The sequence below is a fragment of the Ammospiza nelsoni genome, chromosome 3 (genome assembly GCF_027579445.1).
Source record: "Ammospiza nelsoni isolate bAmmNel1 chromosome 3, bAmmNel1.pri, whole genome shotgun sequence".
Classification (NCBI taxonomy): Eukaryota; Metazoa; Chordata; class Aves; order Passeriformes; family Passerellidae; genus Ammospiza; species Ammospiza nelsoni.
In genome coordinates, this window is record NC_080635.1 from 112,576,030 (window position 1) to 112,595,424 (window position 19,395).

Consider the following 19,395-nt stretch of genomic DNA (forward strand, 5'->3'; position numbering starts at 1 on the left):
AACTGTAACATAAATCCAAAGGCAGAGAAGCAAAGCAGTGGAAAAAACTGAGCTGGGGAACTGTAACCCAGATACCATCCAGATGGGAGGATGGATGGAGAACGAGCAGTGGGAAATCTGTCCTGGTCCTCTCCTTGAGGAAAGGCTGGGGAAATGTGGCTTGTTCAGTGTGGAGAAGAGAAGCTTTGGGGTGACCTAATTGTGGCCTCCTAGTACCTGAAGGAGAGCTGGAGAGGCACTTGGGACAGAGTGGAGAGAGAGGACACAGGGAATGGCTTTCCACTGCCACAAGACAGGGTTAGATGGGATATTGGGAAGGAATTCCTGGCTGTGAGGGTGGTGAGGCCCTGGCACAGGGTGCCCAGAGAAGCTGCAGCTGCCCCTGGATCCCTGGAAGTGTCCAAGGCCAGGTTGAAGCAACCTGGTATAGTGGAAGGTGTCCTTCACCAGCAGTGCCCAGAGGGCAAAGAAGGCCAAAGTGATCCAGGAGTGCACCAAGAAGAGCATTCCAGCAGGAAATGCACAGCCCTCTGAGGCACATCTGGAGTGCTGTGTCCAGCTCTGGGCTCCTCAGGGCAGGAGGGATACGGTGCTCCTGGAGCAGGCCCAGCAACAAGGATGGTGAAGGGCCTGGAGCATCTCCCTCGTGAAAAACGCCAATCACTTGTTTTTAAAATTTTAAAAGTTTAACAGTAATAAAATGGTTATAAAAAGAGCAATATAATTAGAATAATAAAAAATTTGGACAATTTGGATTAGGACAATATGAGACAATAGAAACAAAGAGTTACGGACGTTAGGGTATCTTTTTCTCAGCAGCACAAGCCCGAAAAAGGACACACATTAACAAAGGATTAACTTAAAAACAACAGCCTGTTGCATATTCATACACCTCATACATGATGCATAAATTCCATTCAAACACAGGATTCTGTCTGGTCAGTGTCAGCTTCTTCCTCTGAATCCTGACGGCGTCTTCATAGCTGAGCGAGGCAGGAAGAAGTCAAATTCTTCTGATAAGGGGGCAATAAATTCTTTTTCTCTGAAAGATTTAAGTGTCCGGTGGCTGCTATCTGGTGTGAGTACCTCATTCCTTTCTTAAAAAAATATCTCACATATATAGTTTCTGTTTTAACATTATGCTATAACCTAAAACTGTATTTAACACACTCTTTTAAAAAAATCATACAGCATAACTGTCTAATATAACACATATAATATTCATTTTAATATTTGCGAAAAGCCAATAATAAAATACGCATTTTTCACAATTAGAATTGTAGCAAATTTGCAAACTTTATGTTCCTTCTTTTAAAAAAAATTTCCCTATGGTGGCCGCTGCGCTCGCCTGTTTTAAAACTTTTTTTTAATCAGGCGCTACTCTCGCCGCCCTTTTTATGCGCCGGCAGTCACGAAAGTCCCCTGCACGTAGGAAGGCCCCCAAGATGGCGATGCTGGCAGAGCGTGAGTGCCCATCCGGGTGGGAATGGTGCGGGAATGGGACGAGCCGGTGCCTCGGGAGCGTCCTCAGCCCCTCCCCACAGCCCTGCCTGAGGTCTCCGGGCCGCGCTGCCCCTCCCGGTGGCTGCGGGGGGGGGGTCCCAGGGCCGGATAAAGGGGTTCGGGGGGTTCCGGAGTTAATGCAAGGAGCGTGCAGGGACTGGGGGAGGTGGGATGAGGGGTCCCTCTATCCGGGAAATGGGGTTCCCTGTGTCAGGGGAACGGCGTCATGGCGAGGGGAGACCCCGGGATGGCGGGGAAATGGTTCAGGAGCTCCCGATGTTGAAGAAAGGCGGGAATGGGGGTCCGGAGGGGCTCGGTGTGGGATATCTGGGGGTCTGGGAGCGGCAGACCCAGGCTGGGGTGGCAAAAGGGGCTCAGGAGGTCCCCGATGTTGGAGAACGAGGGAATTGGGGTCTGGGAAAGGCGGGATGGGAGTGTGGGGGATCCCAGAGGAAAAGGGGGGCTGGGGGGCTGAGGCAGAGGAGGGAAATGGAGGATCTGGGGGCTGGAAAGGCAGGAAGGGACATCCACAGAGTCCCAGGGTAAGGAAAAGGTGGGGCCTGGAGGATGGGAGGGTGGAAAAGCGTTACAGGAGAGCATTGGTGCAGAATTGGGGGTGCGTGGGGGGTTCTCTGTGGGGTCTGTGTGTCCCAGGCAGGGCAGGAGCAGTGGGAATGTCCCTTGGACACCTTTAGGGACAGGTTGTCCTGTCAGTGCTTGGGGCCATCTCTGGCTGTGTGTTTGAGGGGAGACACCTCCAGCACGGGGTGTGGGTGCTGGGGACACCCAGGGGAGGTGGCAGGGCCAGGTGTGGGTGCTGAGGACACTGAAGGGAGGTGGCAGGGCCGGGTGTGAGTGACACTGAAGGGACATGTTAGGGCTGTGTGTTGGGTGCTGGAGACACCCAGGACATATGGCAGGGCCGGGTGTGGGTGCTGGGGACACCCAGGGGAGGTGGCAGAGCTGTGTATTGGGTGCTGGGACACACAGGGGACATGGCAGAGCTGATTGTGGGTGCTGGGGACGCTTAGGGGATGTGTCAGGGCCAGATGTTGATGACACTGAGGGGACGTGGCAGGGCCAGGTGTGGCTGCTGGGGACACCCAGGGGATGCAGCAGGGCTGTGTGTTGGTGCTGGGGACTCTGAGGGGTGGTGGCAGGCCAGGTGTGGGTGCTGGGTTCAGTGCTTGTGTCATTTCTGGGGCAGAGCTGGAGCTGAGCTCCCCCTGTGCCAATCTCCAGCTTTTGGGAACTCTCCAGAGGAGGATTTGAGTTGGGGAAGGGTCTGGAGGGACCAAATGAGCAGTGACCAAGGACACTGGGTTTGTCCAGGAGGGGACAAAGATCAGATGTTGGGGGTGCAGAAAGAGGGGGTTGACTGAAGAGTTTAAAAGATGATTTATTTCAAAATCAGTCATGGAAGGGTGAGACTGTGAGGCTGTTACATCCAAAGCCATCACATCAGAAACCATAATTCTAGTTACAATGCCTTTTATAAGGCATTTATTATCCACATTTCTGATTTCTTATCCAATCAGCTGCTTCCACAAAGTTCATTAACATCTTCATAACCAATTGCTAATTGGCTAATCATTTTACATGATTTCCCCCAATTTATCATTTTCTATCCATAGAAAAAGATAAATATCATATCTATCATTATAGATATCAGAAATATCTATCTATCATTTCTGTCACATAACTACAGAAACTTACTCCTGTATCTTCTACTTTTTATCAAGTCTACAACAAGTTCTATTGTTAAATTTGAATTGTTTTCTGCTACCTTGCTTAGCAGAAAGAGGGGGTGGACTGAAGAGTTTAAAAGATGATTTATTGCAAAATCAGTCATGGGAGGGTGGGACTGTGAGGTTCTTACATCCAAACCCATCACATCAGAAACCATTATAATTCTAGTTATAATGCCTTTTATAAGGCATTCATTATCCACATTTCTGATTTCTTTTATAAGGCTTTTTATAAGACTTTTATAAAGCTTTAGTTATCCAGATTTCTGATTTCTGATTCGTTAGCATCTTCATAACCAATTGCTACATTTTACATGATTTACCCCAATTTATCTTTTTCTATCCATGGAAAAAGATAAATATAATATCTGTCATTATAGATATCATAAATATCATTTATTTCTATCATATAACTACAGAAACTTACTGCTGTATCTTCTACTTTTTATTAACTCTTCAACAAGTTCTATTGTTAAATTTGATTTTTTTCTGCTATCCTGCTTAGCATATTTGTTCACTTATATGAAGCCTATATCTACTTGCTGAAAACATATTTCTGCTTAAACTACAAATCTTTATTCTTATTTTGGGTCTGTTTCACTACTCTGAAGCTTTAAACCTTGTCCAAGGCCTTAAATCAAACTCTGTGTCCATATCTGAGCCTCAGAGCTCCCCAGGGCTGCAGCTTCTGAGGGACAGCTCCAATTTCTGTTCCCTGGGACAGGGACGGGGCCAGCAATGGCTGGGGCTGTGTCAGGTTTGGGTTGGAGATCAGGGAAGGGAGGATGTGGGGCACTGGAACAGCTCCCCAGGGAATGGTGGCATTGCCAAGGCTCCAGGAGAGTTTGGGCAATGCTCCCAGGGGGGATTATTGAGGTGTCTGTGCAGGACCAGGGGTTGGACTGGGTGATCCTTGTGGGTCCCTTCCAGCTCAGGATATTCCATAATTCTGGGAATTTTGTTGAAATTTCCCTGATATTGGAAACAAAGAGCTTCAGTTTTGCCTCTGAGGGGATTGAGAATTTGGGCTCCCCATTTCTGACAGGACACCCTTGACCAAGAGCTCAGGGTCTGGTGAATTTCTTTGCTGAGCTGCAGGAAATATGGACAATACAAATAACAAATCTGGTGTACAGTGGGAAATAAAGGTGTGATTTTAGGGAAACAAATCTGCATTTGCACATGGACTCTTAAAGGTATTTTCAGTGCAAACTTTAGTGTAATTTTTTCACAATTTGTTAATTATTTTTTATTGGACATATCAATGATAGAGCTATTTGTAACGGAAGGGAACCTTAAAGCTCACCCATTCTACCCCCTGCCATGGGCAGGGACACCTTCCACTGTCCCAGGTTGCCCCAAGCCCTGTCCAACCCAGTCTTGGACACTTCCAGGGATCCAGGGGCAGCCACAGCTTCTCTGGGCACCCTGTGCCAGGGCTTCACCACCCTCACAGCCAAGAATTCCTTCCCAATATCCCATCCATCCCTGCCCTCTGGCAGTGGGAGCCATTCCCTGTGTCCTGTCCCTCCATCCCTTGTCCCAAGTCCGTCTCCAGCTCTCCTGGAGCCCCTTTAGGCACTCTCAGGTCACCCTGGATCCTTCTCTTCTCCAGGTGAGCACCCCCAGCTCTCCCAGCCTGGCTCCAGAGCTTTGTCCTTCCTGTGCCCCCCAGACCATCTCTGGGCACACAACAGGGGCTTGGATGGGAAATTTCATAAATTAAAATTAAAAACATGCTCCTGGTGTAGAATTCATCTTGGAAAAGGGATTAGTAATGGATCTTTTCCAGATCATAGAATATCTGAGTGAAGGAGTTGTCCAGCCCTGGCACAGCTGCCCAGAGCAGTGAGGATTCCCCATCTCTGGAGGGATTTAAAATCCATGTGGATGTGGCACTTGGGGACATGGCTCAGTGATGGCCTTGGCAGTGCTGGGGGATGCTTGGACCTGGTGATCTCAGAGATATTTTCCAACCTCAGTGATTCTGTGATTCCCTAAAGAAATGTGGATTTTCTCCACTGGATGGTGCTGCTCTCCCAGAGTTCCATCACTGTCTGTGGCATCATTTTTGAAGCAGCCCAGAAAATGTGTGTTGAATTAGGAGCTGAATCTTGTACCCGCTTTCCTCTCCTACTCTAAAGACATCAGTGAACAAATTTACGTTTCTGATAAATTATTGACTAATTAGTGGATTTTGTTGTTTGTTTGGAAAGGAGAGATGATTTTATGTTTTCTGTACACAGCATGGAGCTGTTCCTGGCTTTCTTAAATACTTCTCTAAAGATGAAAGCAAGTTTGTTTGGGGTTTTTTCACCCTATTTAAAAATCAGAGCATGTTAACCTGGCAGAAGCATGAGGATTAATCCCACAGTGTAGCTAAGAAGGTTGCAATGCTTAGATTGAAAGTGCTGGGAAAGTAAATGTCTCTTAATTTCAAGTTTGATGCCCTTGTGCTTTGTTACCAGCAACCTCCCGGGAGTAAAACATCTCAGGGGCTTGTCCATAGGGAGAAATATTCAGGAAAAACCATAGAAATTCACTTCTGAAGCTGTGGTTGAAAAGAAGGGCAGCTGCTCAGCTGGGGAATGTAAGATCTGCTGGAAGCCTTGAACCAGAGTCACTGAGGCTGGAAAAGGTCTCCAAGATCACCAAGTCCAAGCATCCCCCAGCACTGCCAAGGCCACCACTGAGCCATGTCCCCCATGTCCCCAAGTGCCACATCCTCAGGGCTCTGAAGTCCCTCCAGGGATGGGGACTCCACCACTGCCCTGAGCATCTGTTTCAATGTCTGACCACCTTTTTCATGAAGAATTTTTTCCCTCATGTTCAATCTAAACCTCCCCTGGCACAGTTTGAGGCCATTTCCTCTCCTCCTGTCCCTTTTCTCTGGGAGCAGAGCCTGAGCCCCCCCCCCCCCAGCTGTCCCCTCCTGTCAGGGAGTTGTGCAGAGCCACAAGGTCCCCCTGAGCCTCCTTTTCTCCAGGCTGAGCCCTGTGGTTCTCCATGGGGCAGCAGGGAATCCCAGTTTATTTGGGAGTTTAAAATCACAGACCACACTGCTGGTTCCCCATCTTTTCTTGGCACCACGGGCTGGGCTTGGAGGAGCTGCTGCTCTCAAGGTTTCCTGGTGGGAATAATCACAGAATCCCAGGATGGTTTGGGGTGGAAGGGACCTTAAAGCTCATCCCATTCCACCCCCTGCCATGGACAGGAACACCTCCCACTATCCCAGGCTGCTCCAAACCCCATCCAGCCTGGACTTGGACACTTGCAGGGATCCAGGAGCAGCCCCAGCCCCTGAGGTTAATAAGTTGTTTCCTGTACAGAAGTGAACCAGGCAAAGGTTGGATTCCCCTCACAGCCCTCGGGCCTTTAACCCAGTTAAAAACTGTTTAGGGACCATTTGGAGCTTCAAAGTTTCGGAAGTGGGATAAAAAAAGGCCCCATCTTGAATTCTGACAGTCTCAGTTCCTTAAAAATGAAACAAAACTGGGCAAAAAATGAGTCAAACATCCCTGTAATATTCAATCCCTCTGGCCCAAATCCCAAATCTTGTCTTTTAGGGAACGATGACTTCCTGATTGCATTGAAAACACCTCGTTGGATTTGGCTTCTCCCTGCCTTGTGTGGCCTTGGGTTAAAAAGTCATTTTTGATCCAGCATTTCCCATGGTGTTTAATGAAGTTTGTGATCTTCCTGTGTCCCATTCTTTGTTTGTCTTGTTTATTTAGGTTCTCTTCCTGCCTGGGCTTAGGTGCACACGTGGAGTGACTGTTTAACTGGGCTGGCTGCTCTTCCTTGATTTCAAGGAAGCTGTTCCTGGTGGGAAAGGCAACATGTGGGTCTGGGAATCTGTCATTTCTATAGGAATCCACATGGGACAAAGGAGCTTTGATTCTTCTTTGGATCTCTTAACTCCTGCAATAATTTCTGGCAGCTTTTCAGTTTCCCCATAAATCATTTTTGAGAAATCCAAAAGCTGAAATCCCAGAGTTTTCTGTTCTGTCATTCCCTTTCTCTGATCATTTACATAGATTTTTTAATTTGGCTTTTATTACAAAACTAAATATTAAAATTTCTGGGTTCTGGTTAAAGGGAGTCCTGGAGAATTGATTTTGTTCAGAACTGGGAAAGCAGCTTCATCATTTCCTCCTCTGTAGTCTCCATGTTGAAGCCAGATGTAAAACAAAATTGGAATCAATATGGAATTCACACCTAAATGTTAATCCTTAAAGCTTCCCTGAACTGCAGCTCATCCTGAGGGACAGCAACTTCCACAGCAATCCCACTTTGGCATCTTTCCATTAATAATTAATATTTTCACTGGACTTTTATTGTTGTTGTTGTTGTGTTGTTTCATTTAGTAAAATTAACCCCCAAAATATAACGAGTCTGACATAAGTTCTGGGTGGTGTTTTTTTTACAATGAAGGGCAAAAATTGGACTGATTCAACACCCAGAACTCTCTGGGAATGCCACTAAAGCCTGTTTGAATTTTCCTTTCCTGCTGCAGCCAGGAGAAAGCAGAAGTGGTCTGTGGATCCACGGAACAGCGCTTGGAGCAACGATGATTCCAAATTTGGCCAGAAGATGCTGGAAAAGATGGGCTGGTCCAAAGGAAAGGTAGGGTCTAAAGGAGAACAGTGTAGCTGAAGGGTCTAAAACTGCCAAGGGACAGTTTTGATTTATTCTCTTAAGTGCACAGGAAATTTGAGCAGTGATAGATTTCTGCACTTTGTAACAGTCTTGTTTGTGCCTGTCCTGCTTTCCAGTTTCTCTCCATTCTTTGACAATCTGAATTCCCAAGTGAGAGCAGGAATTGGAACATTTAATCAGGTTAAAGGTTTTAAGCTGCCTTTAAACCCTCAATTCTCTCCCTGCTTTTGATACTCTTTAACTCCAGGACCTACTTTAGTCTTTCAGTTTTAAGATTTTTTTTCTGATCTGTTCCTTGAACCCCCAAAATGCCTTGAGCTGTGTCCCTTCCCAGCTCCAGCCAGGACCTGTGGGTGAGGGGGCTGGTTTCTGGCACTAATAAAGACCTCCAGATCAGCACAAACACCTGCAAACTGCAGGTTTAATTCCACAGAGGTGCCTCAGCAAAACTTGGGGCTGCACATCAGGGTGTTTAGTGACAAGAATCCCCACAAAACCCCCACTACCTTTAATTATTCTTCTAAATTTCCTCTTCCAGATTTTCCTTAAAAGGCATAAAATTAGGATCATTCTCAATTCTGTAAATGCCTTAAAACCTATTTTTGTATTTAAACTGTTGCCTCAGTTATCTCACAATGTTTCCCACTCAAGGTACTGGATCTTCCTGGCCAACAGTTGTACAAGAAGGATTTATGTCTCCATTCCATTACAAACTTGGACAAATGGAACTTTCCCTTGATCAAATTAAGGGGCAAAAGCCCATCTGAGCAGTGAAATTAGGCTGCTTAGCACCAATCCTGTAAATGGGGAATTGGGTTAGGAAAGAATGTGTGGCCAAGTGTCCTGTTTGCTTCCATACTTTTTGGTCAGCAGAAGTTTCAAGGCAAATTTTCCACTCTATTGACCAAATAAACTCTTTTTTGTTTGTAACAGCAACAGCCTTTTCCAAATAGGCCTCATCCCTGCAAATCTTCCAGGGTGTGTCTGCAGGGCTTCTTTCCACTGCAGCACCATAAAAATATTTATTAATTCCAACACATTTGGTGATGATTTGTGACAGATGAGGCAAAAAGCAGATCAATACCAGGAACAAAGTTTTAAACCCAAAGCTTTGCCTTTTAATTTTTTAGCCTTGACCATACAGTTGAGAAAGATAACCCTGGACCTGAATATTGCTGAATATTAAACAACCCCAAAGTTGTTTGCTCCAATATTTTCATCCACTTATGAGGTGGAAGGAGTTGTGAATGCCCTGCTTCTCCTCTGCCTGCTCTCCTTCCATATAAATTTGGTTTGGATTGTGTGCTCTATGTAGATCTGCCTCGTTCCCATTACCCTTCCCAGTGACAGACACATTTTTGGGGTGAGGCAGGTTCTCCTTATGTAGAGTCTTGTTTGAAAACTGTAAACAATTTGGGCTTGCATAGGAATGTCAGGTGGCTTCCTGATTAATCACCCAGCCACTTAATGTTGTTGCTATTTTAGTGTTTATAATGCTTTGCTGGAGGCTTAAGTAGTAAATTTAAAAAAACTTTGTGTGTTGTGTGGTGATGCCTGTGAATGAATTCAGCTACAAGCAGACAAATTAACAGGAAGTTGTTATTTTTTTGCTGTATTTCCTTGTGAACTGTCTCACAATCCAGAAGCTCTAATTGCTGCTGTGAAATCCTTACATTTTTACCCTCAAATCCTCCTTAGGGTCTCGGGGCTCAGGAGCAAGGAAATCCAGAACACATCAGGGTTAAGGTGAAAAACGACGTGCTGGGATTAGGAGCTACCATCAATCACGAGGTGAGCACTGCACCCAGGGCAGGGAATGGATCCCATTTCAGCAAAAGCACAATTATTTGAATGGAATATTAGTGAAAACTGTAGTCACAGCTGCTGGTAGCATGTACCAAACAGGATCGTTTAGGATTTCCAAGACAACCCTTTTAATTTCATTTCACTTTGGGGTGACCGTAGGGGCTGTGGTTGGTGTTACCACTCCCACCAACAAGGATTGGATATAGCCAATTAATTTAGTTCTAAGAGTCTTAATATCTGTTTTGTAAAACTTGTGTTAGTCCTGAAGACTTCTGCCTTGTATTCATGTGGGTGATATTTACAGGACAACTGGATTGCTCATCAGGATGACTTCAACCAGCTTCTGGCTGAGCTGAATAACTGCCATGGACAGGGTGAAACAGGTAGGTTCATGCTTGGCTCAGTCAGATGCTGGAAGCTCAGCAGTGTTTCCATTCTGTATCTTAAAAAAGTTCCTGAGGCCCAGTTTGTGATGCAAATAATATTTTGGATAAGGTTGAAAACTCCTTCCCCAAATCACTGGGAAACAAAGGATGTGTTGCCATCCATGAGCATGGATTCATGGATCTCATTGGATCACTTTTGCTCTCAGCACTCAAAGAAAGGCTTTTTCTTGAGGAAAGAAAACATAACATGTTTAACCTGTTTATTTCATCCAGGATCACAATATTTGGGATGCTTTCCCTGGGCTGTACCTAGAGGAACATTTCCTTCTTTATAAAGCACCCAAAATCTGTCTGAGGGCTCACAATCACTCAGCACTGCAATGTTTTGCCTTCCTTTTGCTGATGGACTGTCACACTTGGCTTCCATGCTCCAGTGGCTTCTTAAATACCTCCTTTTCCTGTCTTTGGAGAGCTGCTCTGTAGCTTTTGCCTCAGAGTTCTACGTCTCTGCTTTGAGTGTGGCATAAAGTGATTTTTGTAGCCCTGGTGTTGAGCACACAAGTGGGAAAACTTTCCCAAAAGGGCTATTTTTAAAATCTTCTATTTTTGAAAAGCTTCTTACAAACTGACCTTGCTTTGTGCAAATGAAGTTAGGAAGTTGTGGTGGGTGTGAGCTTAGAGAAGGAATTGGTTTATCACATGATTTATCATCTCTCCTTTAGTTAAATGCAGTTTAAACTCTGGGTTTGTGTCTGAACACCTCTCTGGAGTGTTGTTAAACCAAAGGCTCCTGTTTGGACACAGCTTGTCCTTGTGCTGCTGGGGCAGAATTGCCAGATTAGTGAATTTAGTAACTCTTCATTCTTTCATTCTTAACCTTTGAGCACTGACTTTTCTACGAGAGAAAAATGTAGAAGGAAGAGGAGGAAAACCAGTTAGCAAGGAAGCTTTCTAATCCTGGAGTAATAGGATTAAAATTTTGAGCCTGATGCCTCAAGACATCTTCTTGAACTTGCTGTGCAAGCTGTCCTTGTGAAATCATGAGGCCACCCAGGACTCAGTGCTGTCACTCAGCTCCTGGAGAGGTAGGAGAGCATTTCATGGGGAAATTCCACAAGTTCCTGTCTCCCTGGAGAAATAAATCCTGCCCAAGTTGCAACTTGAGCCCTGGGAAGATCAGGGAGGTGGAACTGGTGGGAAACCTGCAGATGAGCAGGGAGCCAAAATGCCCAGGGCCGCAGTGAGTCAGCAGAGGCAGGTTCAGGGAGCAAGGCTTGGCCCTGAGCTCTGCTCCCTTCCCTGGGTCACCTCATGCAAAGTGACCCTTGAGAACTCTAATTTCTCCCTGTTTCACTCAGTTCTTTTGGTTCTTTTAGGAGGTGGGACAAGTTTTCAAACACTGAGAACAAATTTGGGTGCACCTTGGAAATTCCAGGTCAGAGTCACATTCGGTGATTTACAGAAAGGCATCGCTCTGAAACTTGTTTTTTTGGCAATTGTTGAAGCTGGCAAAACTCATCCAGGAAAAGACTCTCCCTGCAGCTGTGCTGCAGGAGCAAATGTAACATTATTGGCCACCCTCCAGTTTCAAACTGCATTAAAAGTCAGCTGAAAAACTTCATTGTTCTTAAAGAACCGGTGCAGTTGCCAGAGCTGGATTGCAATTAGAGGTTGGAAAGGAAGGGCCCCGTGGGGGTTGATGCCAACATTCAGATACCCTCAGTGTCTGTAGCTTTAGCTGTCCTTTCCTTTTTTTTTTTCCCCTAGCTGGGCACTGAGTCAGGGCAGGTTTAGATTAGATTAAATATTAGGAAGAAGTTAATCAGCTGGTGGTGAGGCCCTGACACAGATTGCCCAGAGAAGCTGTGGATCCCTGGAAGTGTCAAAGGACAGGGCTTGGAGCAACCTGGAAAAGTGGAAGATATTTGGGACTCCGTGGTCTTTTCCCACCCAAACCATTCTATAATTCCTGGCTTTTTTGCTGGGATCCTCTGTGGTGGTGACTGTCCCTTTCCCATGGATAAAAAGTGGGAACAGGACCCTGCAGTGCTTTGGCACATCCACCTCGATCACATTTCCTGCAGAAATGCCACTTTGGTGGCTTTGTTGCCCCCACTAAATTGCTTTAAAAAGCACATTAATACTCCTGCAGCACTTGCTCAGTTTGTCAGAGGATTTTCCAGTGCCTGGAAGACAGGGATGTATTTCCCTGCCCACTGCAAGTGCCAGCACGTTCTGTAGTGAAGTTCCTCCCTGCAGGCAGCAGGCGGTGCTGCTGCCCCTTTCCCTGTAGGAATAACGTGGAGGAGGAAAGCTCTGTGGAAACCTTTTGCTGTGTAATGCTCCTTTTGCTACCAGGAGATTGGAAACCAGGCTCAAAGTGCTGCATGGCTGTCAGGATATTTTAGTTGTGATCCTTGCTTTTCCCACAGACCCTTTTTATTGAGGATTTTTTTGTTACAAACTGGATTTGCTGGTCCTTTCTCTTCCCATTATTGTGGGAGAGTGGGTTTCAGCCTGCTGGCCCTCACCTCTCCCACTGCAAGCTGGGGATTTTAGTTTTAGTTCAGGGATTTATCAGCTGGCACTGCCTTTCAAACAGGGAAATGCTGGAGTTCCAGTGTCAGAAAAGCTTGGGCAGCAGAGCTTTCCGGGGTGGGATCATGTGAAAAAGGTGACTCAACTTGGCCCTCAGGGTATGGGTTGATTTCCCTACCCATCCCACAGGCAGGAAAAAAACCACCTCACCATAGTAACCCTCTGTGGAGTTACAGAGCAGAGACTCCTGTGGTGCCTCTTTTCAGGACTAGTAAGGCAGTAATTAACTGTACAACAGGTTAGTTCTCTCTTTCTGGCAATGTTTTGTAAATTAGCAGGTTTTGTGGCTGCAAAGAGAACATTTGTACCCCCAAAATAACCTGCCACAGCAGAGGAACGTGATCTCTGTGCTGTTTAATAGTGAGCTTAATCCTTCACGTGGCCTTAACCTGCTCACAGTCTCCCAGAGTAGTGCTGAGTGACTCTGGGACTGAGCCAGCCCCAGAAACCATTCCTAGAGGACAGTTTAGATGCAGTCCCTCTTCTGGAAGCCTGGAAAATGAGATAATAGGGATGTGGCAATTTGTTCTAGCTGGCCTTAGGGACAGAAAAGCTTTGTCACCATTCAGTTTCCTTACACAGATGCATCAGCTTATGTCCAAATAAAGGTATTTTGTGTAGGGTTAGAAATGAAAATCCTGTGCTTCCCCCCTTTTTATTTCTGCTCAGTCAATATTTCTAATGTTTCTTACATCTTTCTCAGACTCTGATGCTGGAGGTACTCTATGAAAAACATCGCTATTATTATTTTCATACCACAGAGATGGATTTTCCTTTGACCTGGAGTACCTGTATCTGCCTTTTCAAATTACATTTATTGGAAATGGGAAAGAAAGGGGATGGGGCAAAAAAAAATCAAGCATTGACATATTTCAGACAAAACTTAGAGTGCTTTCTTCAGTAATACTTTATGATATGTTGTTGACTGGATTTTGAGAGAGGGCATAGGGTGGACTTGATGATCTTTGGGGTCTCTTCCAACCTCATTATTCTTTGATTCTGTGAGAAAGTTAATTACACTGATGTTTGAATTTAGTGCTTAAGTGCCTCTAACAGAACTGGACCTTCTTTGCTTGGGATTTGTTTTTTTTTTTAGAGTCCTCAGTGAAAAAGCAGAAAAAGACATTCAGCCTCGAAGAAAAATCCAAATCTTCCAAGAAACGTGTCCATTATATGAAGTTTGCCAAAGGTAAGAGGAGTTTTGTTGTTTCATAAGCCCTGGCCAAGATTAGAACAAACCCTGCTCAAGGTGATCTGTTGCCTTGTGCAGTCTAAATTTGGCAAGTAAAACCTGGGTTTAGAAACACTCCCCTGCAGCTACTTGCTTAAAGCTCTAATGTTGCTGTTCCTCTTTATTTTGGGCAATTTTGGGTGGCCTTAGGCTGCTGATGTTGGGAATAAAACAATTCCCTGGTGAAGGAACTGAATAAAGGAGCAGCAAATATTCCAAGTGGGCAGGGATGGGAGCAGAAGGCAAAGGTGAGATGGGAGTGACTTGGGCATCTGTGTGGCACTAACCCTGCAATCCCCAGTAACCCCTGCTCAGAGATCATGTGGATGGGATCAGGGATCAGATTAAACCTGCGTGAAGGAAGAGGAAAGCCCTCTTACATCAACCAGGTACTTCATGGGATAAATTAGGGCAGCCAGAAAAACTGTCAAGAATTTGTAGAGTTTAGTAATTTCTTTTTTTCTTAGAGTGATGAGATTATTTCAGTCAGCCCAGGTTCTGGCCCTTGACAGTTTTGAGTCCTTTCCCTTTTGCTCTGTTCCCCTTTCACACGGTGTGTTCCCATTTCAGGGCATGGATAGGATCAGTTTCCACTAATGGCTGATTTATTAAACTGAAAGCCCTGTGTAATGTTTTCTGACAGCAAATGCCTCTGCTAAAACAGAGCTAATTGATACCTGAATGGAGGCCAAATTTTCATATCAGGCTTTGAGATTTTTGGTGAAATAATTCGACCTTGAAGTCCAAGCTGTTAACATGAGCCTGCCACTTTATGACATTAAACAATTAAATTGGTTCAGGGCTTGCAAGTACAAAGGCCATGGCCTGTGTGAGCAAAGAGGATTTATTTTGATTTGGATTTAACCTTTTACTAATTATAGAGGAAAAAAAAGAACTGTCTTTTGAGCATGTAAAATACAGCTCAAGGCTTTCATATTCACAATATCCCCAATTTATTTGGTCACATTTCCACAAGGCAGCTTCTCATTTGCTTGTACCTTCTGTGGCTGACACAGGGAAATTGTCCTTTTTCAGGGAAAGAGGAAAAGTTATTTGAGAAAGGCTCATGGTGTCATGGCCCTTGTTGTTGAATCCAGTCCTGCTTCCTTTCAGACTAAACAAGACAAGCTCACACAAAAGGGGGAGAAGGGAACAGCGACGGCACCGAACGCGGCTTCCGCTCCCGGGGCTGGTTTGGAGCCTCTCTGCTGGAGGAACAGCCACCCCTGGGTCTGGGAAATACACCCCAAGCTCAGATTAAATCAGCTGCTTTTCCAGTAGCTGCTCCCCTGCGATGCTGCAGGAGATTGGGGCTGTGAGCTGAGCTGGTTTTCTGTTAGAGGAAAAATGGGGGATACGTTCAGGGGGAGGCACGGAAAGGAAACATAGCTTGAAAATGGGAGCAGGAGGAGTTTAGGTGTCACATTCCAAGCCTTGGCCAAGAGAAAGCTGAGAGCAGCCCCAGTCGCTTCCAGCTTGCTTGGACAAGGCCATGTTGAGGCAGTGCAGTGAGGCAGCAGGAAGCTGGGGAACACTTGCTCCTCTAAGCTGATGTGTCTCTTTACCCTCCAGGGACAGTTAAGGATCCCAGAAAAAAGAAGAAGTCAGATTTGGGAATTTTTTGGTTTGTTTTTTTTTGTGTATTTTTTTGTTGTTGTTTTTGTTTTGTTTTGTTTTGGGTTTTTTTGGCCATTACAAGATTCATTTTGAGGTCACTGATTTTCAAGTGATTGAGACCCCAGCAGAGTCTTAACAAATTGACCTGTCTGGGTTAATTTTCTTCAACTTTTGCTGACCTTTTCCAAAAGAATTTTCTGACAGAGTCAGTGGACAACTCAACAACTCATGCACTGTGCAATTGGCTAAATCTTTGCATCTCTCAATCACATCACCCTCTCCTTGCTCCATGTCTGATATCCAGCTCACCACAATCAGATGGCAATAATGGCCCTCCTGGAAATCTTTGCTTCACCCTTGAAACACTTTTGAGTTGGAATAACAGTGGGTGGCAGAGGTGGAGGTTTTGCTTTACAGGAGCAACATCAGAAATCAGAGAAAGGTCCCCACTGAGTAAAAATGGATTTTTTTTTCATAGGATTGAGAAGTTGTAACTCCCTAGTTCTGTCAGAAATGGGGAATCCTCATGAGAATTCAAAGATCCCAATGCATACACACATTTTCTCTTGTGTACCTTCATTTAGTGGCCTTGGCATAGAACCACAGCATGATTTGGGTCTGCAGGGACCTTACAGTTCATCTAATTCCACCCCCCTGCCATGGCAGGGACACCTTCCACTATCCCAGGTTACTCCAAGCCCCATCCAACCTGGACTTCCTGATTTTTGTTTATGTCCAAGAGCAGTTCCTCTCTGTCTGTGGGTCACACTGTTACCAAAATGCATCCTCAGGTGTGAAGGTTTTGGGTTTTTTCCCTCTCTTTCCCCCTTCCAGGTAAGGATCTCTCATCTCGCACTGAACAGGACCTGTCCTGCATTTTTGGGAGAAGGCAGAAGAGTGCCAAGACCCAGGTAGACAAGAATCTTCACCTTTCTCTTATTTCCTTGTTTATTATCCCAATAACAAAATGTCCAAATGTCTTATGCCAATTTGTTTTTTGTACTTGAAGTGCTGTGCTTGAATACTAAGGAAATAAGAGTAAATTTAATCCCTGTTTTTGTGGATTACCATGATATAACTTCTTTGGAGGTGGAGAACTCCAGTATTTTAATTTTTTAGTTGGAAATATACATCACAAAGAAGAATTTTGCTTGACCTGAAAGTCAAAGGTTGGACTTGATGCTCTCAGAGGTCTTTTCCAACCTAAATGATTTTGTGAAAGATCCATGAATCTCCAAAATAAAAATTGACATTCAGTAGCAACTGGGAAATCTCCACAAACTGCTCTTTTTTCACAAAAATTGGGAAAGGCTGAGTAGCTGCAAAAGATTCAGAAGTGGCCTGAAAAGTGATAAATATTTGATTAGAAGACCTTTCCCTGGACTTTGGATAATGAGATCCAAGTTTGGACCAGTTTTTATTTTATTTATGTGTTAATTAGCATTTTCACTTGCAGAGCACAGACCAGCTCTATCAGTGGATAAAATAACTGTGACATGACCAACATATCCAGAAAAATTCTTTGGAAAAAATAACATCTGGAAAAGCACAAATGAATATATTGCAGGAATTACCCAGTTAGTTCCAAGTTCTTGAAAATCTCTGGTTTTAAGGGAAAGATGGGGCTTGAAATGGAGTGGAAATTTCTGGAATACCCTGTAGTGTGTGACACCTTGCTCCTTGTGCTCTTGGAAGTTGTTGTGGAACTTCACTGCAGGTCACTGGGAGCTGAAATAAGGATTTGGGAATTTGTCTGTGAGAGCTGTTGGAGCTGGGATTTAAAGGGACAAACTGGGATTTAAAGCAGCTCAGCACTGCTGGGGTTGAGGGAGCAGATTTTGCCCACTCATGAGTTGTCTCAAGTAGTTGGTATTGTTTTCTCTCTATGTTCTACATCTTTTGAAATTCAGAGTTGGAAAGTTGCTTCTTCTGGGACTTTTTCCTGCAGATCATTTGCTCTTTTGTGGATAAACACTGCAATTCACATTGATTTTATGAAGGGTGTCGAAGCTTGTGCATGTTTTTGCCAATCCCTTGACAGATGCAGCGGTTGGCTGTGCAGATTTCCTGAAATGGTTCAACATTCTGGCAGAAAAGTCACAGACTGTTCCCTCCTTAGCACCCAAATTTCCTCATGCAAATCCAGGCAGGAGGGCACAGAATTTGGAGCTGCATTGTTGTCTTCTGGGGAGGAAGCCAGAGGCAGCACAATTGCTTCCCCCAGCTGCCCCTTCTCCTTCTCTTCATGGATCAGAGATCTGTGGAGTTTGCACAGAACAGAAATGCATTGCTCAGGCCCTCCAGCTCTGAGCAGTTTCATTGCACTGCACCCATGAACTCTTATGATCCCTTCCCATCATGTGCTGGGGCCTGCTCCTTAAGGTGGCACTGAGGGAAGTGCCCTGTGAGGCTTTGCAGGAATTCTCTGTTTGCCTTCTGGTTTGAAATTCCTGAGGAATTTCCTTCCTGCAGGAGCAGGAAGGTGCTGCCATTCTCCTGGAATTGAGTTGTTCCTACATGGAGATGCGGTAGGAAGGGCCCTGATGCCCAGCAGAGCCCTGGGTTTTCCTGCAGGTTGTAGTGGGCTCCAGTTCCCTTCAAATTTCAGCTCCTACAACCCTGGGCTGCTTTCCCTGGTGACAGGATAAGGATTTCCACACTTCCAGAGGAGCCAGAGCTGCTCCTATCCATGAATCTGATTGCAGGTTCCCAGCTGTGGGTGCAATGGAGATGATCCATGGAAGTTCCCCTGTTGATCCTGGAAAAGCTGGAGCAGTGGCCACAGGAATCTCATGGATTTAAAATGACCAAGTGCTGGTGCTGCATCTGGATCAGGGCAACCCCTGGGATCAATCCAGGCTGGGGATGAAGGAATGGGGCAGCCCTGGAAGAAGGACTTGGGGTGCTGGTGGGTGAGAGCTGGACATGCCCCAGCCCAGAAACCCCTGGAGCTGTTGGAGAGAGTCCAGAGGAGGCACCAGGATGATGAGACGGATGGAGCAGCTCTGCTGTGGGAAAGGCTGAGGGAATTGGGATTGTTCAGCCTGGAGAAGAGAAGCTTTGGGGTGAGCTAATTGTGTCCCCCCAGTACCTGAAAGGAGCTACAAGAAAGATAGAGAGAGACCATTTACAAGGACCTGGAGGGACAGGATACAGGGAATGGCTTCAAACTTACATAAGACTGAGTTGGATGGGATATTGTGGAGAAATTCTTCTCTGCAAGGGTGGGGAGGCCCTGGCACAGGGGGCCCAGAGAAGCTGTGACTGTCCCTGGATCCCTGGAAGTGTCCAAGGCCAGGTAGGATGGGGCTTGGAGCAACCTGGGGTGGTGGAAGGTGTCCCTGCCCATGGCAGAGGGTGGATCTGGATGATCTCCAAGGTCCCACCCAACCCAACCCATTCCATGATTTTTTAGCTTGAAGTTCTGTCTCTGAGCCTCTTTCTGAGGCACCATCTCCCTCCTCTGTTCTCAGAGATGCAGTTTCAGCACACATTTGATGTGCACTGAATGACCCCAACAGAGCTACCATTTCACTCTTGATCTTTTGACAGAGATTTTCATCTTAATTCTTTTTCCCCTATTTCTATTTGTTTCAGTCTGGGATCACAAAAACTGGAGTGTAACTTCGCAGGAAAATGCAGAAGCTGCTTTTTACAGAATTACAGAATTGCTGAGACTGGAGGAGACCTGGAGGTCTCCAGAGGAGTCACCTTCTCAGAGCAGGATCAGCCATGGCAACTTTTTCAGGAGTTTGTTCAGACTTTTGATTATCAGCCTTCCCTAAAGCCTCCAGTTTAAACCTATGACAAAATTTCAGTGGGTGGATAAAAGAGGTCACTTAAGGGG

General features: G+C 45.5%; 1 protein-coding gene across 2 annotated transcripts in view; it reads left to right on the plus strand.

Annotated features, from left to right (window-relative positions):
* Positions 1-1,438: 1,438 nt before the first annotated feature.
* PINX1 (PIN2 (TERF1) interacting telomerase inhibitor 1) overlaps positions 1,439-19,395 on the plus strand; it is a 61,586-nt gene continuing 43,629 nt past the window's right edge. The window contains exons 1-6 of one of the 2 annotated variants that reach the window (XM_059469104.1): positions 1,439-1,464; positions 7,768-7,877; positions 9,609-9,701; positions 10,021-10,099; positions 13,797-13,889; positions 16,383-16,459. In XM_059469104.1, coding sequence (XP_059325087.1) covers positions 1,446-1,464; positions 7,768-7,877; positions 9,609-9,701; positions 10,021-10,099; positions 13,797-13,889; positions 16,383-16,459 — 471 coding nt within the window. In that variant the 5' untranslated portion in view covers positions 1,439-1,445. Of the gene's footprint in view, positions 1,465-1,535; positions 1,556-7,767; positions 7,878-9,608; positions 9,702-10,020; positions 10,100-13,796; positions 13,890-16,382; positions 16,460-19,395 lie in introns of those variants that run through there. The other variant, XM_059469105.1, reaches the window with a different exon arrangement.